This window comes from Mobula hypostoma, chromosome 20, assembly GCF_963921235.1.
Source record: "Mobula hypostoma chromosome 20, sMobHyp1.1, whole genome shotgun sequence".
Lineage (NCBI taxonomy): Eukaryota > Metazoa > Chordata > Chondrichthyes > Myliobatiformes > Myliobatidae > Mobula > Mobula hypostoma.
Window position 1 is genome coordinate 43,693,604 of NC_086116.1, and position 27,677 is coordinate 43,721,280.

At 43.7% G+C, this 27,677-nt stretch overlaps 1 protein-coding gene across 1 annotated transcript in view; it reads left to right on the top strand.

The window, feature by feature from the left end:
- The window catches only part of prkcq (protein kinase C, theta), a 127,351-nt gene extending 119,438 nt beyond the window's left edge, over positions 1–7,913 (top strand). Inside the window, exons 15-18 of the mRNA XM_063072161.1 lie at positions 324–462; positions 4,056–4,244; positions 5,919–6,047; positions 6,761–7,913. Coding sequence (XP_062928231.1) covers positions 324–462; positions 4,056–4,244; positions 5,919–6,047; positions 6,761–6,913 — 610 coding nt within the window. The 3' untranslated portion in view covers positions 6,914–7,913. The remainder of the gene's footprint in view (positions 1–323; positions 463–4,055; positions 4,245–5,918; positions 6,048–6,760) is intronic.
- Positions 7,914–27,677: the final 19,764 nt, after the last annotated feature.

Genomic DNA, 27,677 nt, shown 5'->3' on the forward strand with positions numbered 1-27,677 from the left:
ATTGCCTTTTAAACTCACGAGAGAGCAGACAATTTCTTTTTTACGAGGTCGAGTTGCTAGCTCGACACTCAACCCAGCACGGATGGAAAGCGTGCTTGGGGAGCCGGCTGGGTTCGAACTCGGGAGCCTTCGCTCCGAAGTCCAGCACTGATGCCACTATGCCACCAGCCAGCCATGACTACAGGGAGTACGTATATAATCATGAACCTACGAAGTTCGTATGTTTGGAGCAAAAGACATTCCCATGTACACAGGTCCGTATCCACTGGTGTGTAGATATCCATGTTACTTGCTCAGCACAAAACTTCCCAATTCACTTCCAGGGACCTGAAGTTGGACAACGTTCTGCTGGACGGCGACGGCCACATTAAAATCGCAGATTTTGGCATGTGTAAAGAGAATATTCTCAACGATGCACGGACCAGCACGTTCTGTGGAACACCTGACTATATAGCACCCGAGGTCAGTGTATCTGTTATTTTGGCTACACCAGTGACATTCTTCCCAAAAGGTATTACAGTTCATCAGAATAAGTAGGGAAAAGATTGCTGCTGAAGAAAGGCTGAATGAACCAGAAGGTGTGGGAACAAAAGAGAAAATGATTTCTCTATGAAATCTACATATAAATTACTCATTGTATAATGAAGACATAACATGCCAGCAAATCATAAACACAAGAGATTCTGTAGATGTTGGAAATCACAAAATGCTGGAGGAACTCAGCAGGTGGAGAGGAATAAATTGTCCTGACAAAAGGCCTCGGTCTGAAACAGAGAGATAGGGACTGTTGATGTTTATGATTGAGACCTTCGTCAGTACTGAAAGTTAGAGCAATGATAGTGGGTATAAAATAGTGGTGGGAATGGGGTGCAGCAAGAGGCAGTCAGTGATGGCTGGGTCCAGATGACATGGATGAGGCTGATGAGTGCGGGATGCGGGGAGTTGTGCAATGACTGAGTGGAAGGACTGAAGATGAGGAAGGTGGAGCATGGAATAAAGGGGGTGGGGGAAGAGAAAGAGATTAGGTGATGGGTGTCAGTAGAATCAGTGGTTCAGTTTAATATCAGAGAATGTGTACAGTATACAACCTGAAATTCCTGTTCTTCGCAGATATCCACAAAACAAAAAACCCCAAAGAATGAGTGACAGCAATATCGGAACCCCAAAGCCCCCTTCACTCACACAAGCAGCAGCAGAAGCATTGACCCTCTCCCCATTTGCACCAGCAAAAGCACCAACCGCGCCCCCCCCCCAAGCAAGCAAAAGCAAAAGTCCTTTAGGAGACCTTGATCTAGAGATCAGGTGGAGAAGAGAAAAAGGAACAGAAAGACAGAGAGGGAGCTGATGCCGGTAATTTGAGACAGTCCAGATGGAATGAGATGTTCCTCTAACTTGTGTTTAGCTCCAGCCTGGCATTTCCATCAGTTCCACCTAGGTTCTTGTCTACGGGCTAGAGTCAATTTACAGTTAACCCACCAACCCACACATCTTTGGGAGATGGGAAGAAACTGGAATGCCTAGTGGCAACCCAACTGGTCACAGGATGAGCCTGCAAACCCCACACAGACTGCACCCAAGTCCTGGTCTCGGGAGCTGTGACACAGCAGCCCTACTACCTGGGCCACTTGGCCAGCCCTGGAAACTGATTGAGTTCTGGGGACTGATAGTTGCAGCTACCCAAACCCTCAGCTGGATCCCACTGTATCTGTTTCAGGACCATGCCAATCACTGTATGCACAGGAACTAGTCCATGCTGACCAAAACTAGTTCCTCATGCATCCTGTTTTTAGTATATTGAGTTTTGATTTACAGGTTACATATACACTATTTACGTTCATCACAACTAGCGTTCATCGCTCAGTCCTGAATTTGGGTTCCGAGGGGACTAACGTTCTACATACACTAACCCTCTCGAGTAAGTACACTCTGAGTCGCTTGTTATTCCTCTGTTATGTTCTTGGAATAAATCCTCATTGTTACATTCTACTTTGCATCTCTGCATCTGGGTTCGTTTGCCTGAAAATCTTGTTACAACCACTTCCTCATTCCATATACAGACCACTCTCTGAGTGACAAGGTTTCCCCTCAAGTTCCTATTAAATCGCACCCCTCTCGCCTTAAACCTATGCCCTCTGGTTTTTGATTCCCCAACCCTGGGTAAAAGACAGTGTGCATTCACCCATCATAGGTCCCTTGTGATTTTATGCACCTCTATAAGTTCACCCCTCATCTCCTGTGCTCCATTGAATAAAGTTCCAAACTTCAATTCTGCTGTTATTAAAAATATTGAACAGTGTCCTGGTAGGATAAGGTGAAGTCTTGACCTCATAATCTACCTCAATATGACCTTGCACCTTACGGTCTGTCTGCACAGCACTTCCTTTGTAACTGTAACACTTTATTCTGCTTGGAAGACATTATAAATTTGCAGATGGGTCCATATTTCTTATTTCCTAATGGCATAAAGAGGCCATTAAGAAATAAGTCACATCAAGTAATTGGCAGTTGTAAGAGCATCCAATGAATGACTATCCCTACTAATTTTCCCGAACTTTTTCTCTCAAACCTACTCACTCTCCCACCAAAGTGGCAAAGCTGGATTGGTGCTTCACTACAACGTAATGTACTAAACACAGTTTAGTACTGTAATGCTGGACAACAGTTACAACAATACCTGGACTAGATACAGAACAAGTTACAAATCCTTGGGTATGGGTTGGATTTGGAATGGTCATGTTGAGGTTGGGTTTGGATTGGCTATCGTCAGATTGGGTTTTGTTTGGTTATAGTCAAGTTGGGTTCAGATTGGTTATGGTCAGGTAGGGTTCGGGTTGGTTTTAGGAAGTCTCCGTCTAAATGTTAACTTGCAGGTTGATTTGGTGGTAAGGAAAGCGAATGCAACGTCAGCATTCATTTTGAGAGGACTAGAATATAAAAGCAAGGATGCAATGCTGAAGCTTTATAAGGCATTGATCAGAACACACTTGGAGCATTATGAGCAGTTTCAGACCGCTTACCTAAGAAAGGATGTGCTCGCATTAGGGAGGGTCAAGAGGAGATACAAGCGAATGATCCTGGGAATGGAAGGGTTAATATATGAGCAACATTTGATGGCTTGTACTTGCTGGAGTTTAGAAGAATCGGGTGGGGGGGGGCGGGGAGCGAGATCTCATTGAAACCTATCTAATATTGAAAGGCCGAGATAGAGTGGGCGTGGAGAGGGTATTTTCTATCGTGGGAGATTCCAGGACCAGAGGGCACAGCCTCAGAATGGGAGGTCCCTTTAGAGCAGAGATGAGGAGGAATTTCTTTAGGGTGATGAATCTGTGGAACTTGTTGCCACAGGTGGCTGTGGAGGCCAAGTAATTGGAACATTTATTTATTTATTTTTTACTTATTAAGATGCAGCACAGAATATGCCCTTTGAGCCATGTCACCCAGCAACCCCCGATTTAATCCTAGCCTAATCATGAAACAATTCATAATGACAAATTAACCCACCAACTGGTAGGTTTTTGGACTGTGGGAGAACACCAGAGTACCCAGAGGAAACCCACACAGTCAAAAGAAGAACTTACAAACTTACAGGCAGTGGTGGGAATTAACCCAAGTCACTGATACCGTAAAGCATCGTACTAACCGCTACACTACCGTGCCGCACTGGTAAAATGGAGGTTGATCAGTTCTTGATTAGTAAAAGCATCAAAGGTTTCAGGGAGAAGGCAGGAGAATGAGCTTGAGCGGGATAATAAATCAGTCATGATAGAATGGTAGAGCAGACTCGATTGGCCAAATCGCCCAATTTTGCTCCTATATCTTATGGTCTTATGGTCGTGGTCATATTGGTTTTGTGTTGGCTACATTCAGATTGGCTTTGTTAAGGTCTGGTTTGATTCACAGACAAACACACAACCCACTGGGCCAAATCCAAGACATAGAGCTTGATGCTTCAGATAAAATCCCTGCTGAGCGTTTGAGTCCCAGGAATTGATAATGCTGCAGTGAAGCATAATGTGTTCTCTCTGGTTCTGAGTTCCATCTGTTCCACTGTGCAGATCCTGCTTGGACAGAAGTATAGCATGTCAGTGGATTGGTGGTCTTTTGGGGTTCTTCTCTATGAGATGCTGATTGGCCAGTCACCATTCCACGGTGGGGATGAAGATGAACTTTTCCAATCCATCCGCACAGATGATCCCATCTACCCGCGCTGGCTGGGCAAGGAAGCCAAGGACATCCTAGTCAGAGTAAGAATGTTTTTAAATATTGGAGTTGAGTTTATTGTCATTTGCACAAGTACATGTATGCAGGGGTGCAATGAAAAACTTACTTGCAGCAACATCACAGGTACGTAAAATCAGATAAACAAATTAAACATACACAATTTTTACAAGAAATGAAAAACAATTAGAACCAAAGAATTGCCCATTTTAGCGCAAAGTGATCAGAGTGGACATAGTGTTGCTACCTGGAGTGGTGATTAGCATTCTGCCAGTGGGTTCAAATCCAAATGACTGGTTCAGGAACTAAGTGGTTGAAGGGAAGTAGGTGTTCTTGGTGTGGAAATAGCAACCGATTTGTGCACAGTAAGTACCCAAAAACAGATTGATAATGAACAAAGTGTAGGGTTTGGCTATTGGAGGAGAAAGTAATATCCAGCATATGAGCACTATCCCTGTTCTCACTTGAAGTAGAAGAGCTTCTTTGATCTTCATGGCCTTCTTTAGCCCTTAAGAATCTGCCATTTGATCATGGCTGATTTATTTTCCTTCTCATTCACTCTAAAGCTTCCATATCCTTCCTACAATGAGGTGACAGAAGTGAACCAATAATTCAGCTGTGGTCTAGATACTGCAAGGATGTCTCCCCTTGTGTGGGTGCACAAGAGGAGCCCATTTAAAACTGAAAATGAAGAGGACTTGCTTCTCTCTGAGGATGGTGACTCTAGGGAATTTTCTAACCAGAAACCTGAAGGGCAGAGTGGCTGAATATATTCAAAGCTGAGGTGGATTTTTGGATTGTGGAGTAATGAGTGGCTTTGGAATCAGGCAGGAAGATGAAGTTGAAGCCAAGATCAGATTAAATGCCGTCTTCTGGCCTTCAGTAATAGGTAAAGGGGATTAAAGAGATTAAACAGATGTACATCGAAACATGCAATGAAATGCACTGTTTGTGTCAACAATGAAGACAGATCCAGGATGTGCTGGGCAGCACATGTGTCACCACACTTCATCTGCCAACATAGCATGCCAGCAACTCACTGAACCTAAACAGTGGAATCTGGGAGGAAACCAGAGCACCTAGAGGCGTCTGTTAGTCTTGCGAGAGCATGGATCTGCGCCTGGAAAGTCTTCACCCTCCAGGGCGCAGGCCTGGGCAAGGTTGTACGGAAGACCAGCAGTTGCCCATGCTGCAAGTCTCCCCTCTCCACGACACCAATGTTGTCCAAGGGAAGGGCATTAGGACCCATACAGCTTGGCACCAGTGTTGTCGCAGAGCAATGTGTGATTAAGTGCCTTGCTTAAGGACACAACAAGTTGCTGGGCGCTGGGGCTCGAACTCACGACCTTCAGGTCGCTAGTCCAATGCCTTAACCACTTGGCCACGTGCCCACACACACACCTAGAGGAAACCCACACAATCACAGGAAGAAGGTACAAACTCCCTACGGACAGCAGCAAGAACTGAACCCCAGTCGCTGGCTCTGTAAAGCATGATGCTAACATGCTGCCTATTATTATGCACTGAGTTACAGTGAAAAGCTTTTGTTTGCATGCCATCAAGACAGATGGTTGCGCACGTGAACAACCAAATGATGAAGCAGAAGTTTTCAGTAAATCAAGTGGAAAACATGCTTGCCTGAACATACCTTGGTTCATGATAAGAAGCTGCATGATCAGTGACTAGTTTTCTTCTTCCAGCTCTTTGTCAGGGAGCCCGAGAGAAGGTTGGGAATAAAGGGGAATATTCGTCAACATTCCTTTTTCCGGGATATTAACTGGCAGGCGCTGGAAAACAGAGAAGTGGACCCACCATTCAAACCTACTGTGGTAAGTGCAGTCTTCAATTGTGTCTGCCTCTGGCACATCATTTTATCCCCCTTCCACAGTTATTGCTCCCACCCTGCATCATGACTTTAATAAGGTTAAACAGGACATAGAAACTACAGTTTTATATAAGGTTCACAATGTATCCCCAAAGCATAAGAACCTCCTTATTTCTGTAAGCATAGAACATCACAGCACAGTACAGGCCTTTTGGCCCACAATGTTGTGACAACCTTTTAACCTACTCTTAAGATCAATCTAACCCTTTCCTCCCACCGAGCTCTACATTTTTTTTCTTCCATGCATCTAAGAGTTTCTTAAAAGTTCCTAATGCATCTGCCTCTACCATGAAGGTGAACGCACCATTCAACTTCTTAACCACTCTCTCAGTTTGCACTGCAGCTTTGAGAACGTGCGCCCCCAAGTTCCTTCTGTTTTTCCACATGGTTAAAATTCTTGTCGTTAACCCTATATCGGCCTTCAGGTTTGACCTTCCAAAGTGAATCACTTCACAGTTTTCCAGGTTAAACTCCATCTGCCGTGTCTCCACCCAGCTTTGCATCCTATCATTGTCCCATTGAAACCTATATCCTTCCTATGATTTCCCTAATTCTTGTCCTAACATGTTGTACTACCAGTTATTGCCCTAATTCTGCTGTATTAATTATTGAAATGAGGCTCTTCAGATCTTCATGCTTTCATTGTCCCCTTGACAGAAATCAACAAGTGACTGCAGCAACTTTGACAAGGAATTCTTGAATGAGAAGCCAAGACTGTCGTGTGCAGACAGGACCCTCATCAACAGTATGGATCAAAACATGTTCAACAATTTCTCCTTCACCAACCCCAAGATGGAGAGAATGCTTTGATGAAGATTAAATGATGTCATAGAATATCTTACTTCTGTAACACTGAAGAGTTTGAAGTTCTCTGTTTGCACTTGAAGACAGCATGCTCTTGGAATCAGTTGTTGCGAGGTTCTGTGTTGAACATGTGGCATGAATTAGTGGTATCACATTTGTTAAATATACCCAAGTGTACCTGGACATGTGCATTGGAAGCCATTTTGTGAGCACATCATCCTTAGTATCTGAGAAGAGAACCTAACTGTTTCTTAGACTAAACCTACAAGATACTTGTATCTAATTATGGTGTCTATAATCTTCAAGCACAGTTGTTGAAGGACTGGGCTATCACTGCATGTAGAAATGTTTAGTTTTTGATTTTGTGTTTAAAAGTATTCATGTGGACACACCATGAGGCAAGACTGCTGTTTCTTGGAAGGTGTTTCCTCATTTTCGAGCTGTGGGCATGCGGCAATGTTTCCTCCCAAGTGATATGCTGAACTTATGCCAAAGTCTTCAACATAGTTCACAAGGTTGTGTCTGAGCTGGCAGACCGACAACGCGAGCCGTGCACAGGCCTCGGTGAACTGGAGCGGGAGTTCCTAATTGGTGCGGGTGGACCCACTGCATACCACAGTGACTGCCCTTGCTGAGTCAGCAAAATGAAAATCTTGGCAACATTTCCCACCCTGACCTCAACACACCAGATCTGTTTCTAGTAACTCAACCTCCATCCCCACTGGTATCCTGTTCAACCAATGTTAGTGTCAGGATCTGTCCTTCAGCTGGCTTTGTTTGTGTGTATGAGATGCAGGGGTACAGTATGTGTTTATGTGGTATAGAGATCTGTGTGTGCATGTGTGTGGTGCATGCGTGTGGGAACTTATGCATGTATGTGTGCTTGTATGTGATGCAGATATGTGTATATGTGACTAGTATGTGTTTACATGGTGTAGAAGTGTATGTGTGTATGTGACTGTGAGGGAGAGTGTGTTGATGTGTGAGATGTGTGTGTGATTGTATGTGTGGGGGGAGGGCACAAGTAGTGGGGGGTTTGTGCAGGTATTTCCACATGTGTATGGTGTTGGTCTGTGTGTCGTGGGGGGTGCAGTTGGTGGGTTGTGTGTGTTTGTGTGAAGCAGGTAGTTGTGCTGTGTTTGTGTGTTGGGGGGGAGGGCACAAGTAGTGTAGGGGGATTGTGCAGATATTTCCGCATGTGTATGGTGTGGGTCTGTTTGTAGTGGGGCGGGGCAATTGGATTGTGTGTGTTTGTGTGGAGGGTGTTGCTCTGTGTGATATGGTGTAAGAGATGTGTGTGTCTAGTGTAGAAGTAACTGTGTGTATCTATAAGACTATGTTATAGAAACTCATGCGGGGTGTTTGTATAGTATAGAAGTGTGTGTGGGTGTGTATACTGTAGAAGTGCTTGGGGTAGTATTTGTGTGGATCGCGTTGGTGTGTCCTGTACACATGAGGTCTCTGTGTTTCATGTGTATTCTACCAGTGGGGTGGTTAATCAGTTAGTTATGATGAGCTGTGGCTGGCATGGTTCTGCTAACTTCCTTTAACACTGCCCTGTCAACGGCAATAGAATAGGAAAATTCACAGGGGCCATTCTAGCAATCGAGATTGGATGGAGTCCGAAAGTTTGAAAAGAAATCCAAGCGTGTTGACATACTGTAGTCGGCTTTTCCAATGAGTCAAGCACTGGAAATATATATGGAGTTAGGTAAAAAGGGAAACGTATGTACTGAGCATTAGCTTGAAGAGTGGGATGTAATTGGGATCATCCTATGTAGGGGTCTGGCTTTTCATGAACTTGAGTTTCAAGTACCCTATAAAAAAGGGTCATGTACAATAGTTCAATCAAGTTTTCTAACAGACCCAATCTTACTCTGGTGAGAATTATTTAGGTCATAACTTCATCATTATACTGCAATTTTTCGTTTGTTGGTTTCAATGATTTTTTGCTGAATTGTCTCCCAAACTCCAGGCCCAGGCAACCTGATTCACTTGCCACAGTGCTGAATTGACCTTCCACGCACAACCCTCTCCTGCCCTGCATCAAATAGCCCACTTGCATCACTATCCAGAGTGTCCCAGGAAGACTGTAATCATAAATTGTCATCAAGCATAAGATCAGGAGCCTGGCCAAGACACATGCTTATAGTGGAGAGGTGGAGGGAGGTAACTCCAGATCTTGGAGCAGATGGCTAAAGGCATGGCCAGCTGTTGTGGAGCAAGCAAAACCAAGGACGATCTAGAGGACAGAATTACAGGGTGCAGAGATCTTGGAGCATGACAGGAATCAGGGCATTCCAGAGTTCAGAGTTCAATTCCAGCACTGTCTATGAGAAGTTTGTACGTTCTCCCCGTGAACCAGGTCGGCTTCCTCTGGGTGCTCCAGTTGCCTCCCACAGCTGGTTAGTAGGTTGATTGGCCATTGTAAATTGTTCTGCGATTAGACTCGGGTTAAATTGGTGGGTTGCTGGGCGGTGAGGCTCAATGGGCTGGAAGGGCTTGTCCCACACTGTATCTCTAAATAATAACAACTGGAGGAGATTTCAGAGATTGAGGTGGCGAGATGGGATCAACTAACTCTATGGAGGGATTTGAAAGCGAGGCTGAGAATTTTACAGTCAAAGCCGTGCTTAATTCAGTGTCCGCAGAGATGAAGGCAAATCCTTATTTATGTTTTTTTTCTTTTTCCGATCTATGGGTATTCAGAAGACAAACAAACTGCTTGATTTTTCTCAGTTCTCCTCCTCCCCTTCTTTCCACCCTTATTACAGTTCTCAACTTTAGGATATTCAAGAAAAGTAAAGGCTCTTTTCTAGGAGGCATTGCTTAATTAGACCATGAGATATAGGAGCAGAATTGGGCCATTTGGCCCATCAAGTCTATGCCATTCTATCATAGCTGATTTATTATCCTCTCAACTCCATTCCCCTGCCTTCTACCTGTAACCTTTGAAACCCTAACTAATCTAGAGCCTAGCAACCTATATACCCATTGACTCAGCTTCCACAGTAGTCCTTGGCCATGAATTTCACAGATTCACCATCCTCTGGCTAAAGGTTCTACCCCACCAGATTTGCATCAGTTTAAAGGAATGCCCTCAACTTAGAACAAAGAAATTACAGCACAGTACAGGCCCTTCGGTTCACGATGTAGAGTTGACCCTGCTCCAAGATCAAACTTAAGCCTTCTTTTCCATATAGCTCTCCACTGTTCTTTCATCCATGTGCCTATCTAAGAGTTTTTTAAATGTCTCAAATGTATCTGCCTTTGCCCCCACCCCTTGCAACGAGTTCCATGCACCCACCACTCTCTGTGTAAAAACAAACTTACCTTTGACATCCCGCTTTACTTTATTCTAATGACCTTAAAATTATGCCCTTTTGTATCAGCCATCTCTGCCCTGGGAAAAAGGCATTGGCTGTCCACTCTCTGTCTCTGCCTCTATCAAGTCACCATCTCCTTCACTCCAGAGAGAAAAGTCCTAGCTTATTAAGATTGTCCTTATAAGACCTGCTGTCTAAATCAGGCAGCATCCTGGTAAATCTCCTCTGCACCCTGCTTAAAGCTTTCCTATAGTGAAGTAACCAGAATTGAGCTTGTGCAGGCTAAGTCGGGAAAGACTGCTGTTGTTGGCATGTATCATTCTTGGATCAATGTTGACTGAGTCTTCTGTAGATGGAATGAATTCACAAGGAGTCTGTGGTTTATCTTCAGAACAATCTTCATCTTTATGACAAGCTGATGCTGACAGTAAGAAATGGTATTACAGTAATGAAAGCTTTGGATTGGGGAGCATTCGTACCAGGACAATTGACTACCCTGTTGACGTCAACTTGTAATAAAGAGAAAGGTGGTTCACTTCCAGCAGCTGGGATGTGTAATCTTGTTCTGGAATTAGAATTCCAATGTGCAAAGAAAGTTGGATAATGTAATGGGAAAACTTATGAGGGTGAATCAGATGGTATAGGGCTAGTTGGATATCTTTGTCAAAGAGGGAAGATGCAATGTTCTGTGCACTGTGATACCAAAAAGTCTCCAAGTAATGCACCAATGTTGGAAGCTTTCAGTGGTCTGATTGTATGAACCTGGAGAGAGCAAAAAAGATTCAGATACCTTAATGAGCAAACTGTGCAAAGTAATTATTGTTTTTGTCACTAAATCTGCAAAAAAGTTGCAGAAAGGGAATTTCCTCTGTTAAGGATTTTTTGGACATTTGACACCTTTGAAAAACTAATATACTTGATTTCTATTAACACAAAATTTCAACATGGGTGCAAGTCATAACTTTTTCCAAGGCCATCTGTTTTGAATCAATTTGGATTTGATTAGAATGGAAATGTGGCAAGATATGAGGCATTATATGATTTTGGTGGTTACCTCTGTTGTTCCATTAGGCCACCGAAAGGAATATTAAAGGACTTTATTGGGTCATATATTCTACTCGTGGATTTGAAAGCTATCTTTTTAAATATATTGGGTAGATATTAATGTCCCTGGTGTTATATTGCCTTGGTCAAAGATCACAAGAGGTGCACCACGGGATTGAATGGGTCTGAGGTATTAAATGAAGGTATTATAATTTGCCACAATTCAGTTTGTTTTGATACAAAGTAGAAAATTTTAGATGGGTTATGAGATGTTAATGTGCAGTGCTGAAAGCATGACACACAAAGGTCAAAGTCACACTTCAAAATACAGTACAGCAGAATCTAGTTACACTGTGAATTGTAACCGTTCCCATACTCTCCGGGGGGGGGCGCGGGGGGAGTAGAGGTCAGGGGTTTCAATAAAATCATGAGCCACCACTGACTGCTGACTCTAATAACCTAAGAAATAACATTTTGGAACTCTCAATTCAATTTATAACTTTTAAAAAAAAACCTCATAACACAAAGCTGTGGATATTTTCATGTAGGTATATCTGCAGTTCAATCTCCATCTGAAACTCTTCCTTGCCTAGGGTTATTTGTTATGGACACTTGGTCTTTAATATATAAAAGGGCATTCCAGCCTCCATCACTGGCATTCTGCATGCTCATATCTTGCACTTAGACTCACCCCTAACAGTGAAGTGATTACATAGTTGTGGATGTTGTATGATAGAATTACATCAGGTGTATAATTACCTCATTAGATTTGTACAAAGTAAAATTGTGTTGAAAAATGGCAATAATGCCTACCTGTGTGTTTCTTGATTTGCATATTTGTCCTGGTTTTGAATTGAATTTATTTCTTGCATCCTTCACATACAAGAGGAGTAAAAATCTTTACGTTACGTCTCCATCTAAATGTGCCATGTGCAATTATAGTAATTTATAATAAACAGAACAGTCAATGTAATATAGAGTACACTCAAATCAGCGTGAGTTCATCAGTCTGATGGCCTGGTGGAAGAAGCTGTCCTGGAGCCTGTTGGTCCTGGCTTCTATGCTGCGGTACCGTTTCCCAGATGGTAGTAGCTGGAATAGATTGTGGTTGGGGTGACTCGGGTCCCCAATGATCCTACAGGCCCTTTTTACACACCTGTCCTTGTAAATGTCCTGAATTGGGCTGTCCACGCCACTCTCTGCAGAGTCCTGCGATTGAGGGAGGTACAGTTCCCATAGCAGGCAGTGATACAGCCAGTCAGGATGCTCTCAATTGTGCCCCTGTACAAAGTTCTTAGGATTTCGGGGCCCATACCAAACTTCCTCAACTGTCTGAGGTGAAAGAGGTGCTATTGTGCCTTTTTCACCACTCAGCTGGTGTGCGCAGACCATGTGAGGTCCTCGGTGATGTGGATGCTGAGGAACTTTGAAGCTGTTTACCCTCTCAACCCCAGATCCCTTGATGTCAATAGGGGTTAGCCCATCTCCATTCCTCCTGTAATCCACAACCAGCTCCTTTGTTTTTGCGACATTGAGGGAGAGGTTGTTTTCTTGACACCACAGTGTCAGAGAGATGACTTCTTCCCTGTAGGCTACCTTGTTATTGTTTGAGATAGCATTCATTTCGAGAACGAGAATATAAAAGTAAAGATGTACAGCTGAGGCTTTGTATGATGTTGGTCAGACCACATTCGGAATATTGTGAGCAATTTTGGGCCCAATATGTCAGAAAGTTTATGCTGGCCCTGGAGAGGGTCCAGAGGAGGTTCACAAGGATGTTGCCAGGAATGGAAGGTTTAATAAATGAGGAGCCTACCAGCTAAGTTGGACTTGGCTCTGTGGGACTGGATGGGCCCAGACCTGCTGGAAGTGTACAATGCTAACCTTTTAACAGGCAGCATGTCAGACCCCATGGGGAAGCACATCATTACCCTCACCTACAAGCAGAAGGGGGAAAGGGACGACATCAGCAATTGGAGACCCATTTTGCTCTGGAATGTGGACTATAAGATCCTGTCCAAGGCCATTGCCAACAGGGTCAAGTCTGTTCTGTGTGAGGTGACCCACCTGGGCCAAACCTGCTGTACCTGGCGGGAAGATCTTTGACAGCCTCATGTTGCCGGGGAACACCATCGCCTATGTGGGTGGGGGGGGTGTGGGAGATGTCTGTCTGGGTCAGCTTGGACCAGGAGGAAGCCTTTGACAGGATATCACACACTTACATGATGGGCACACTCTCCAAAATAGGCTTTGGGGAGGGAATCAGGAATTGGATCCAACTGCTCTACACAGACATCTGTAGTGCAGTCCCGTCAAAGGTTGGGAAACAGATCACTTCCCCATCAAGTCTGGAGTCAGGATGAAGGGTCTCGGCCCAACATGTCGACTGTACCTCTTCCTAGAGATGCTGCCTGGGCTGCTGTGTTCACCAGCAATTTTGATGTGTGTTGCTGAACATGGATGACTTCTGCTCGGATCTGAGGTCAGTTCGCAGATTGATCAGCATCTGCGACCAGTTCTGAGTTGGCATCAGGGGTCAGGGTCAACAGCACCAAGATTGCGGACGTGCTCTTCGGCAACTGGCCTGACCGATCCAGTGCCCCCTTCAACATCAGGTCTGATTACATGAAGGTGCCGGGGATCTGGTTCAGAGGGGCTGAGGCGTGCAATAAGAATTGGCTGGAGTGGGCTGGGAAGGTAAAACAGAAATTGGGACTGAGGGGAGCGTGTTTCCATCTGGGACTGGGAAAAAGCTGGTCATCGGGTGTGAGGTGCCTTCAGGCTGAGGCCCAACACCTCCAGCTTGGGAATCCCCCGAGGTATCTTCAGCTTCACCTGGGGATCCGAGCTGGAGCAGGTTAGGTGGGTCACAATGCACAAGTACCTGGACAATGGGGGCAAAAACATTCCCAATGTTGCCCTCACCCTGATGACCACCTTTGTGTGTGGATTCATCAGGCTGTGTGTAGACCGTAAGTGCGTGGACACCAAGTACCACTACGTGCTGTCCCCAGTGTTTGCGAAAGATGGGTCTGATCCCGTTGCCACACAACTTTCCAGACAGCTGGACGGTGCCCCGCTACCTGTCCTTCATTGGAAAGTTCTTCTGGACCAACACCATTGACCACAAGACCATCAGCATGGAATGGCCTGCAGACACCGCATCGGACACAGTGGGGTGGTTTCCCTGGCAGGCTGTCCAGCCCATCTGGCAGATTACCAAGGCCTCACCTGGCTGGCTGGGAGAGGGGCCCTCCCAGTCAGATCCTTCCTGCTTGCCCAGAGCATCATCCCCACAGCCCACTGCCCACTGGATGACCGCAGTGGGGAAGAGACAGTCACCTCTTTGCAGGCTGCGGCTTTGTGAAGGACCTGTGTCGTGTTTCCTCCCAAACAGCTGCATGACAGAAGACGCTGTTATCTATGGGCTGCTCCCGGGGGCACACACAGGGACAAGCGTCAAGTGCTGACGGCAGACCCTCTTGGTCTGTCTGAAACTTGTTGGTCTACTAGCCTGTCGAGATGTCTGTGGGAGAATGCAGAACATTCCAGGCTGCAGGAGTACGTGCTGAGGGACGCACTGAAACTCGGTGCAGCCACTGCAAGGGCTCGGTGGGGAAGGACCACGGTGTGGGGTTCCTCTCCACTGGAGAGGGAGGGGCCGGGTGGGAGAGGAAGCCCCTCAATTATTGTAGTTTTTAATATAAAACCCCAGAACAGTGCGGGAAGGCTGGAGGAACTGAGTGGGTTGAGCGTCAAGAAAGAAACTGTCGACGTTTTGGTCTGAAAGCCTGAATCGGGACTGAGAGTGGAGTGGGGAGATGGCCAGTAAAAGGAGAAGGGGACGGGGTGAGGTGATTGGCGGATCGAGGAGGGGTGCGAGATGACGACGGGTAGTGTGAGGTCAGGGAGCAGAGCGGGGTGAATTTGGGAGACAGTGGCAGGAGAGTGAGGGGGGGGAAGAGGAAAATAAACATGAAGAGATGAGAGAAGAGGAGTGTAAGGGTGGAGACAGCTGCTGGAGAAAGATGAACAGGGGTACCAGAGCAGGATACAGAACAGTAAAGGAGGTGAGACTGGGAACCATTAGAGGAGAAAGGAGAGGTGAATGACATTTCAAACCAGAAAGGAGATGGGTGGGGAGGTAGTGGGAGTGCGAGTTGTGTATGAAGGTGGATGGGGGGAGGGTGGTGAGGAACAAAGAGGGGTGAAGGGGGTGGGATGGAGATGGGTGGGAAGGGGAACAAAAATGGGACGTAGTGGCATGAAAATTGAGTTTTCCAATATTAGACACACATACACACACACACACACGCACACGCACACGCACACGCACACGCACACCACACACACACACACACACACCCCACACACACACACGCACACGCACACACACACGCACACGCACACCACACACACCCCACACACACACCCCCACACACACACACCCCCACACACACACACACACACACACACCCCACACACACACACACACACACACCCCCCACACACACACCCCCCCACACACACACACACACACACACACACACACACACACATTCACACACACACACACACACATACATGCACGCACATGCACACACGCGCGCGCACACACACACACACACACACACACACACACACACACACACACACACACTCTCCATCCCCTCCGACCCTCTGTTCCTCACGTCTGCCTCGCTATTTCTTTCCAAGTCTGGGCTCCTAACGAAGGTGTTGGTCGGTGGTGTGGACCACAATGAAGAACCACCGACTGTTTGAACACCAGATTCTGCCGACGCTGGAACGCTTGGGCAGCACACACAAAACACTGGCTGAACTCAGCTTGATGAGTTCCTCCAGAATTTTGTACGTGTTAGCCAATAGTTTGAGCTGTCAATGTTGCTTTATAGAACTATAGACAACCCTTCGTGCCCATGCCAGTTGATGAAGACTCCCACAGCCTAATCCCTGTTTCCACACTGGACCAGAGCCCCTACAGATCACAGCTCTCCAAGCACATACAATGTACTGATTAGAGGATGATCTCTGCCTCTGTCACACCTTCGGATAACGAGTTGTGGGCTCAACCACCCTCTGAGGGAAAAGGAACCCTCTCCTCACTTCCACTCTGCCTTTACATCTTTAGTTCTATAGCCCTTTACTTGTGACCCCTCTGCTTTTGACTGCTCTTCCATCCAGAGCTCTTGCAGTGTTATAAAAAGAGTTTACATTATACAAAGCAGCAGGACTTGCCGATCAGGGGACTCTGAATTCCAGGCCTCTGCGGAGACGGGGGGCCTTTGCCACGTCCTACCACACTCAGAGTTTGGACGCAGGCCTGATTCTTTGGAGCAAAGGAGGATGAGAGGTGACTCGATAGAGGTGTATGAGATGATAAGAGGTTTGTGTAGTGTGGACAATCACTGCCTTTTTCTCAGGCCAGAAATGGCTAATATGAGGGGGCACAACTTTGAGGTGATTGGAAGAACGTATAGGGGTTTGTCGGAGGGAAGTGATTTACAGAGAGTGGTTGGGTGCATGGAATGCAATGCCAGAGGTGGTGGTAGAGGCAGATACATTAGGGGCATTTAAGAGACTCTCAGATAGGCTTTCAAGATTATTTAATGTCATTTCCAGTACACAAGTGTAAAAAAGAACAAAATAACTGTTTCTTGGCACTGATGATGATGCACAAAAAAACCCATTAAGACAAAGAGCACAATAATTTAAAAAAACAATAAATACATAAAAATACAGAAGACAGGTTATATACATAGATTGATTGTCTATTAGATGACTAACAGGGAATGATTAAGTAGTGGTGGTTGGGGGTGTGGAAGTGTGGGTTAGTAGCTGGAGGTGTTGATCAGCCTTACTGCTTAGAGAAAGTAACCGTTTTTGAGTCTGGTGGTCCTGGTGTGGATGCTTCGAAGCCTCCTCCCTGATGGGAGTGGGACGTGAGCAGAGTAGGGGGATCTTTCATGATGTTACTGTCCCTTTACTAACACGCTTCTGTATATATATGCCATCTCCGGGCAGTATCCCAGTAAATTTCCACTGCACGCTCTCTAAAGCTTCTAGATCCTTCCGAAAGATTCAAAGCACATTTATTATCAAAGAATGTATAAATTATACACCTTGAGAGTTGTCACAGGCAGCCACAAAGCAAGAAACCTGAATTTTAAAAAAATTTAAAAACCAAAAACCACTGTACAGAGAAAGAGGGAGGGGGAAAAAACACAAATCATGCTGACAATGAAAGCAAACCAACAGTATTCCGAACCAGAGTGAGTCCCAAATCCACTCCCAAAGCAGCCAGAGTAGGCCCAAGCCTTGGTCCCAGGTTCGATGATGAGGGATAATCAGTACGGCTTTGTGAGAGTGCAGGGCCTGCTGCAGAAAGCCTGATTGAAATCTTTGAGGAAATGATGAAACAAATTAATGAATGCAGAATGGTGGATGTGATGTATACAGAGTTTAGTAAGGCACTTGACAAAGTTCTGCACGGTAGTCGTATGGGATCAGGGAAACTTGACTGTATGGATTTTGAACTGGTTTGTCCGCAGAAGGCAGAGGGTGGTAGTTGTTGTTGTGCCTTGTGGTGCCTCGGGTGGCAACCTTGCTGTTTCCTTAGCATTTGTCTGCTTTTTTACGAGGCCGAGTTGTTCGCTCGATGCTCAGCCCAGCACGGAAGGTAAGTGTGCAAGGAGCCGGCTGGATTCGAACCCAGGACCATTCGCCTCAAAGTCCAGTGTGGATGTCAGCACACCACTAGCCAGCTAGGGTGGTAGTAAATGGAGAGTATTCTGCATGGAGATCAGTGGCCAGTACTGTGTTGTTGTGCAAAATAGGCTGGATTTATTTTCCCTGAACCATAAGAAAGAGGATCAGAATTAGGCCATTTGGCCCATTGAGTCCACTATTTCATCATGGCCGATTTATTATCCTTCTACCCCATTCTCCTGTCTTCTCCCATAACCTTTGATGCCCTTACTAATCAGGAACCTTTCACCCTCCACTTCAAGTATACTGAATGACTTGACCTTCACAGCCATCTGAAACAATGAATTCCACACATCACCACCCTTCCCCCTGGCTAAAGCAATTACTCCTCATCTCTTTTCTGAAGGGGCGTCCTTGTACTCTGAAGCTGTGCTCTCTGGTCCAAGACTATCTCACTTTTGGAGACATCTTCTCTGTGTTCACTCTATCTAGACCTGTCAATATTTGGTAGGTTTCAATAAGATCTCTCTCCCACCCAGGGGACTGAGGGGTGGGCTGACAGATGTATGTAAAATGGGTACATAAATGTAGGAATGGGATTAGGCTAGGGTGCTAGCACAGATATAATGGGCAGAATAACCTTCTGCTAAAATTCACATTTTGAGACTGGCTGAGATTGACGCTACATAGCTCCTGGCAGAGCAGGGGGAGGAACACCAAGTTATAATTCAGCAGTACAGGAAAGGTCAGGGGAATAATGTGCCACGAGCCGGAATCCCACTGATTCAGCACTTTAGAGTTTGTGCAACATGCGACTCAGCGGAATCCCAGCCCTAGAATGTGGCTCGCTCTCAACAAAGAGGATTACAGAAATGATCCTCCTGATCCTTGCCTGCCTGTGGCTGCCTGGCTGTGCCGCGGGCCCTGCAATAAAACAGACACTAGGGGGCAGCCTCCACCAACAACATGCACCAGAGCCAGCTTCGGAATCAGGTCTACTCTCACTGACATATGGAATGAAATTTGTTGATTTGTGGAAGTGAAATACATTTAAAAAATACAATTAGTTAAATTAAAAAGTAAATTAATAATACAACAGAGGAATTTTAATCAGTAGAGATGAAGAGGGAACAGGTAAAGCTATCAAAATAGCCACACCAAAGTTCAAAGATCAAAGTAAATTTATGATCAAACTACACATATGTCACCCTGAGATTCGTTTTCTTGCAGGCATTCACAGTAAACACAAAGAAACACAGTAGAATCAATGAATAACCGCACACAAGACAGCCAACCAACCGATGTGGAAAAGGTAACTGTGCAAATACAAAAAGAAAATAAAACAAACAAAATAACAATAATTAATAAATAAATAAGCAATAAATATTGAGAATTTTTGATGAGGAGTTCTCGAGAGTGAGCTTGCAATCAGACCGACTTTGCCAAGCTCAGTGTTTTATGAACTCCGAACTAGGCCACATGGTTCAGCCACTTGGAGTTGTCCAGCACAGAGGTCAAAGGTTCATCTTATGATAATGGGGAAGCATTTAATAATTTTATAACAGCAGGGTAGAAGCTGTTCTTGAGCCCGGTAGTACTTGCTTTCAGCTGTTTTTATCTCCCACCTGATTGAAGGTATTGATATTAGTCCATTATTGTCACATGTAGTGAGATACAGTGAAAAACTTGTCTTGCATACTTTTTGCACAGATCAAATCATTACACGGTGCATTGAGCTAGAGTATGTTAACACAATAACAATGCAGAGAAAAGTGTAAAAGTTTTTGAAAAAGTGCAGTGCAGTTAAATGATAAAGTGCAAGATCATAAGGTAGATTGTGAGGCTCTTTGGCCCATCTGGTCAATGCTAACCACGATTCCCATTTCTCCTAGTCCCATTTGTCCATGTTTGGTCCATAACCTTCAAAACTTTTCCTATCCACATACTGTACCTGTCCAAATGTCTTTTTTAAATATTGTTAATGTACCTGCCTCAACCACTTTCTCCAGCAGCTTGTCCTGACCGTCCTGTCCGTGAAGTTGCCGTTCAAGCCCTTCTGCGTAGCCCGGTAATAGATACAGGCATCTTTACTTTCTTAAAGGTTGAGGAGGTTTGGCTTGTCACCAAACTCTCTAACAAACTTGTACAGATGTACTGGAGAAAGTATCCTGTTTGGTTGCATCGCGGTCTGGTACAGTAGTTTCAATGCACTGGAATATAAGAAGCTGCAGAGAGCAGTTCAACATGGACACGCCCCTCTTCACCATCAGTTGTACCTACACGAGGCTCTGCCTTAGGAAGGCATCTACCTCATCAATTGGTTCCAAATCAATTTTCTGCACAGCATATAGCTTGGTACAAAAGATCAAACCAGTACCTTGAACAAACAGATAAGCACCAGCAGCAGATATATCTTCACCCGGAACGGCTGCAATTGACCGTCTAAACTTCTCGTTGCCTCAGTAAAGCAGCCAAACATCTTTAAAGACCCCACCCACCCCGGGCATTCTCTCTCGTCAGACAGAAGATGCAAAAGCCCAAAAGCATGTACCACCAGGTTCAAAGACAGTGCCTTTACAAGACTACTGAACGGATCCCAAGTGCGATAAAATGGAGTCTAGAACTCACAACCTACCTCTTTACAGACTTGCAGCTTATTTTCTATCTGTACATTGTACCCTTGCACTACATCCTTGCACTGATGTGATGAAATGATCTGCATGGACGGCATGCAAAAGTTTTACACTGTATTTTGGTGCACATGAGTATAATAAACCATAGTAAATTTAATTTAATTAATGCTGTACCTTGAACACCCCTCTTCCTACAAGATATGGGCTCCTGACTGTTTAGATCCCCAGTGAGGCATAGGATTGATGGAACTTCTGTCATCAAGTGACACAGTGAGGAAAAGGGCCCTTCAGCCCATTCAGAGCTTGCTAGCCATCAATGGCCAGTTTATAAGGCATCCATCAGTCTTGCGAGACCATGGATCTGCGCCTGGAAAGTCTTCACTCTCCAGGGCGCAGGCCTGGGCAAGGTTGTATGGAAGACCAGCAGTTGCCCATACTGCAAGTCTCCCCTCTCCACGACAACAATGTTGTCCGAGGGAAGGACATTAGGACCCATACAGCTTGGCACCAGTGTCATTGCAGAGCAATGTGTGGTTAAGAGCCTTGCTCAAGGATACAACACGTTCCCTCGGCTGGGGCTCGAACTCACGACCTTCAGGTCACTAGTCCAATGCCTTAATCACTTGGCCATGTGCCCAGTTTAATACTAAACTAATCTGACTTTAATCTCCTTATCAAAACCCTGCCCCCCCCGAAGATTCTATACAATAGGGGCAATATTACAGTGTCCTACTGCACATCTTTGGGACGTGGGCCGCACATCATCTTTGGGACATGTGGGGAAACCCACACATTCACAGGGAGAACATGCAAACTCCACACAGACAGTGCCGGAGGTCAGAATCGAACCCAGGTCTCTGGAGGTGTGAGGCATTGGCTCTACCACTGTGCACTCCTAACAGCAGGGCCAAGTTGGATTCTGCCAGCATGGTCCTGCAACAAAGGGCAACAGAACACTTTTGGAGTGGCATTCTATTACAATAATTACATACTCCCGATTTAAAATGTCACCATTTCATGTAATTGAATAATAAGCTCTTCATTTATTTTTAGACCTCTTGGCCCAATAGAATTATATCACATTAAATTACTTATTTAAACTTTCTTTCTGTCTTGTCATGATTTGTGAACACGTCCACAATATGTTAGATCATAGAGCAAAGATATTACTTGATCGCAGTGTTGATTACTGTGGCAGTTCTGGGTACTACAACCAGTGTTCCTTAAAGGACCCATGGTCTGTCTGGGGTGGCGAATCTGTGGCACGCGTGCCCAAGATGGTGTGCAAAACTTTTGTCGACGTGCAGCACGCAGTGCCACCCCTGGATTTTTTAAACCCCAACCATAATAAAAAGATAAATAATGATTATCTTTACTGGTAAATGCATCAGTGAATGATTTTTACAACCTGAGAGCAGTAAGATATTTTCAGCGGAGATGCCTCACACCAGCCAGATGATTGTGAGAACACGTGACATTGGACGATGTGTTTTGAAATCCTCACATACCTAGTGTGCACATCAAGATTTGGATGGTAAAATGTTGGGCCAGTCAGCGTTGCCTTTGCTCTGGTTATATTTTTTCTTCCAGCATTTGTGAGTGAACACTGGATATTCAGTGATAACATCGGTAAATCATCATCATCAGGTGTCGTGCCCAGTTTGAGCTTTGACTGCCATGGCCCACACACTCCTGTTTCGGGTCAAGTGGATCAATTCATTGGTATTCATTTCCAGTTCTCTGGCTGCTGTCTCCATCATCATTTGTCTTTGCCTTTCTCTTGCTTTCTTCCCTTCAATCTTTCCCATAATTACCGTGCATTCTAACTCCTCTTTCCTAATCACATGTCCAATGAAGTTACGTTGCCTTTTCATGATCTCATACATTATTTCTCTTTTTGTGTTTGCTCTATTCATGACATCCTCATTAGATATTTGTTTCGTCCATGCTATTCTTTGCATCCTCCTCAAAAACCACATCTCTGCTGCCTCAGTTCGTTTCTTCAAGTTACTAGATATTGTCCAACATTCTGACCCAGATAGCATAACTGGATAAACGTAACATTTCAGTACTCTGAGGCAGGTTGTCATGCCTAGTTTAGTGTTGGTCAGTACACTCTTCATTCTCATAAAGGTGTCTTTTGCCATCCCTATTCTTCTATTGATGTCCGTGTCGCACCTGCCATCTGATGTCACCCAGCTCCCTAAATAGCAAAAGTTCTGTACTTGTTTTATGTCTTCCCCATTTATTGTCAGCCCGCAGATAGGATTCTCCTTCTTTTTGGATATCGCCATACATTTTGTCTTTTTGCAATTGATAGATAGACCCATTTTTGCATTTTCTTCAACAACTATATCAATTAAGTTTTGTAGTTCTTCCTCCGTACTTGCAATTAACACAGTGTCATCCGCATATCTGAAATTATTGATGTTTTCACTGCCAACTTTGATTCCCAAGATGTCTCTTATTTTTGTAATATTGTTTCACTGTACACATTAAATAAATCAGGGGAGAAAACACACCCTTGTTTAATGCCTCTCTTGATTTTCGTAAACTGACTCGCTTCTCCATCTATGCTTACAGCAGCAGTTTATTCCCAGTGCAGATTTCTGATTAGGCAGAGGTCTTTCGAATCTAGATCTAGAGTTTTCTGTAATATTTCAAATAACTTATTGTGCTTCACTTTATCAAATACTTTTGTGTAGTCGATAAAACAAACAAACAAATCTTTTTGCACTTGAATAGCTCGTTCTGATAGTATCCTTAACATCAATATTGCATTTCTTGTACCTTTGTCTTTCACAAAACCACATTGTTCTTTAACTATTTCAGCTTGTATCTTATTTTTAGCTCTTGTCATCAAAATTCTTAGAAGTATCTTGGTGATATGACTCATTAAATTTATGGTCCTGTGTAATTCACATTCTATTGCTTCAGGTTTCTTAGGAAGAGTGATAAATACTGATATTTTCATCTCTTCTGGTATTATTCCAGTCTCATAAATGTCATTGATTAAATCAGTAAGTTTTTCAATTCCATAATCTTCAAGGGCGATAATTTGTTCCATTACTAATTCATCAGGACCTGCTGCCTTTCCTTTCTTCATCTTATTTATTGCATTACGAACTTCAGATTTTAAAATACTTGGGCCTTCAATGTTTTTCTTAATTTCTGGTTTTTCGCCTTGATCGTCTTCAAATAATTCCTGAATATACTCAGTCCACCTGTTCATAATCTCATCTTTTTCCATGATAATGGTACTGTCCTTTGCCTTCAAACATCCAACTGAAGAACAGAGGAGCTTTTTACCAGTGATATTCTTGATTTGTTGATGTAACCTTTTTGGATCAGTAATAGGGATTCTTTCTATTTGCTCACATTCCTGGTTTAACCGTTCTTTTTTGACTCCTTGACATAAGCTTTTAACTTTTTTATCTAAGGACTTATATTCTTTAGGATTTGTTTTCTTCCGTCTGTCATCCATTTATTCTTGGTGCTTTTTTCTTTTTTAGGAGTCACTGACTTTGCTGATTCTACCAAGGCATCCTTTAGAGAGTTAAATTTCATTTCTACATGATTGCTATCATCTTCAACAGATTCTATTTCGAGACTTTGAAATTTATTCCTTACTTCAATTGTAAATTTTTGTCTTAAGTTTTCTTCTTTAATTAATTGCAAGTAGTCGAGGGATTGTTCAGGTTTTTGCTTCTTTAGTTTTTAAAGTTTTACTTTTACATGACATATATTGCATTATGGTTGTTATTACAGTCTGCACCTGGATATGTTTTGTCACTGAGTTTCTAAATCTTTGGTTTATAGTAATAAACTCAATTTGATTTCTGGTGTTATCACCTGGACTTTTCCAGGTCCACAGGTGTCTTGGATGGTTTTTAAAGCAGGTATTCATAACGACCTGATTATTCATCTTGCACCATTCTACCCATTTCTCACCTCTTTCATTTCTTTCCCCTAGTCCAAATTTTTCTATTGTATTTTCATCAGCACCTTGTCCTACTTTAGCATTTAGGTCTCCCATGACAATAACAACATCTTGAGATTTGCATGCATTCTTTGCTTGTTCAAGCTCTTCATAGAATTTATCTATATCCTCATTTGTTCCATCTGTTGTTGGTGCATATACCTATATAATTGCTAAATCAAATGGTTGTCCTCTGAATCTAACAAGGAGCACTCTTTCTGATGTTGCCGAATGTCCTAAAATACTTTTTGCCATGTTTTCATCCATAAGAATTCCTACTCCATTAATATGGGATGTTCCACAAGAATAAGTTAGTGTTTTATTTCTATTCTGACATGTTTCAGCACTATCCAACGAACTTCGCTAATTCCCATGACATTAATCTTTAGTCTTTCCATTTCATTTATCACATTGTCCGATCTTCCTGCTTGATAAAGGGTTCTTACATTCCAAGTGGCAATAATTTTTTTTGTGTTACTTGAATTTTATGAGCAGTAGCTTGATGACGGCCGGGGATCCCCTGCTGACCAGAATCAACCCTACCGCGGGAAGCATCTTCAGAATTGTCTTGAAGATCCTCTTGATGCTGTTGTTGTGTGATACATTTTGTGAGTTTGACCATGGTTTTCTCAGCAAATAGATTCTAGGAAACCTTATATCTAGCAATGGTGGTTTGCTATTGCCTACCGTTGGGCGAACTAAAGAAATCGCCATTTCTCTTCCCAAATGTTCATCCACCTGTACTATAGCCGTTGACATTTGAGATCCTAGCTCATCCGCCTTCTCCGTCATAGGTTCAGTTACTGAACCTGCCGGATCTGCTGTTGGCCTTCGCTCGTATCCTGAGCAGGAACCCTTGCAGGTGCTACCGTTCTGGGTCAGAGTGGCCCTGGGAGCAATGAATGACTAAGGGGTAACTCCACTTTCCTCAAAGCTCTGAAAGTCCCCAGTCAGAGCCTCATCACCAGTTGCAGTTTAGAGTCATACCCAGGACAAAATACCACATATAACTTCCGCCATAACTGTCATAAAAATCTTGCAGTGGCAATATTACATCGATGAGTATGCCTCAGCTGTCACGGACTTTATTTAGAAATGCACAGAGGCCTGTGTGTCTCACAAGATGATCCAGGTATTCCCCAAAGCTTATAATTTTACATTCACATTTCTTATGTTTTATATGAGGTACAAATACCAACAATATTTAGGAATAATGTTATTTTTCAAATGTCTTTTTAAATCTTTTAATATTAAAAAATAATTAATAATTTTTAACAAGCTTCTAAAATGCTTCATTTATTTCAACCTGTCTCTGTTATTTTTGTATTAATAGTAAAACAATGAATACACATAAAAAAGCAATGTGACTTATCCTTTTACCTTTAAAAAGTTACTAATTCATTCATCATTGATAATCTCTACTCAAAATTAGCATGGCACCTGAGAGAATTTTTTGTAGGAGGTTATCACCTTTGGGGTCTCAAAAAGTCCCCAAAGTACAAAGTAAGTTTATTATCAAAGTGCATATATGTCACTATATACAACCCTGAGATTCATTTTCTGGTGGGCATTCACAGTAAGTACAAAGAAAGACAATAGAGTCAATGAAAAAAAAACAAGATGGAAAAACAACCAACTGTGCAAATATAAAAAACATCAAAATAATAATTAATAAATAAGCCATAAATATAAAGAACATGAGATGAAGAGTCATTGAAAGTTAGTCCATAAGTTTTGGGAACAGTTCAGTGTTGGGGTGAGTGAGGTTATCCCCTCTGTTTCAAGAGCCTGATAGTTGAGGGGTAATAACTGTTCCTGAACCTGGTGGTTTAAGTCCTGATGCTCCTGTACCTCCTTCCTGATGACAACAGTGAGAAACGAACATGGCCTGGATGGTGGGGGCTCTTGATGATGTCTGCTACTTTCCTGCAACAGTGCTACTTATAGTTGTGCTCAATGGTGGGGAGGGTTTTACCAGTGATGGACGGGGTAGTATCCCCAGATGGTGAGGATCCTTTCTGATGGATGCTGCCTTCTTGATGTCCTCGATGATGGGGAGGCTTGTGTCCCTGATGTCGACAACCCTCTGCAGTTTGTTTTCGAATTATACAAACCCCTAACACAGCACCTTCATCTGCATGTCAATGTAAGGACACTAGGTGGTGCTGTCTGCCCTTGGTTCATCCATTCGGTCCCTGGAACGGCAATGGCTGTCGTTAAAGCAGATGCAAATAACCACCGAGCTTAGCTAATGACTACATGGTGACCCTTATTCTGTTAAACCTGCGATTTGATCAAATACTAGATCAAACCTCATTGTGGCCCTCTCTCTTTAAACTGTACTTCCACTGTAATTGTAACACGATTGTACGCTGAGCACCTAATAAAGTGGCCACAGGAGTGGAACCCGGTGGTCTTTTGCTGAAGGCCATCCACTTTGAGATTCAACGTTATGGGTTCAGAAATCCTCTTCTGTACACCATCGTGTGATATTTGAGTTACTGTCGCCTTGATGTCAACATGAACCAGTCTGGCCATTCTCCTCTGACCTCACTTCTTTTACAAGGCATTTTCAACCATGGAACTTCCACTCGCTGGATGGTTTTTATTTTGTTTTTGTTTCTCTGTAAACTCTAGAGACTGTTGTGCATGAAAATGCTGGGAGGTCGTTAATGTTTGAGATACTCACACCACCTTCAATCACCAACAATCATTCAAAGTCGCTTAGATCTCATTTCTTCCCCATTGTGATGTTTGGTCTGAACAACAACTGAACCTTTTGACCATGTCTGCCTGCTTTTATGCACTGAATTGCTGTCACATGATTGGCTGAGAAGATATTAGTATGAATGAGCAGTAAAGTGGCCACTGAGTGTAGATTCTGTATTCTGTTATCGTTTTCCCTTGTAATACCTTAATGTCCTGATATGTGATGAAATAATTGTTATGGATGGCATGCAGAACAATATTTTGCACTCTGTGTGCATGTCAGAATCAGGCTTATTATCTCTGAAATATGGAATGAAATTTGTTGTTTTATGGCAGCAGTACATTGCAAAGCA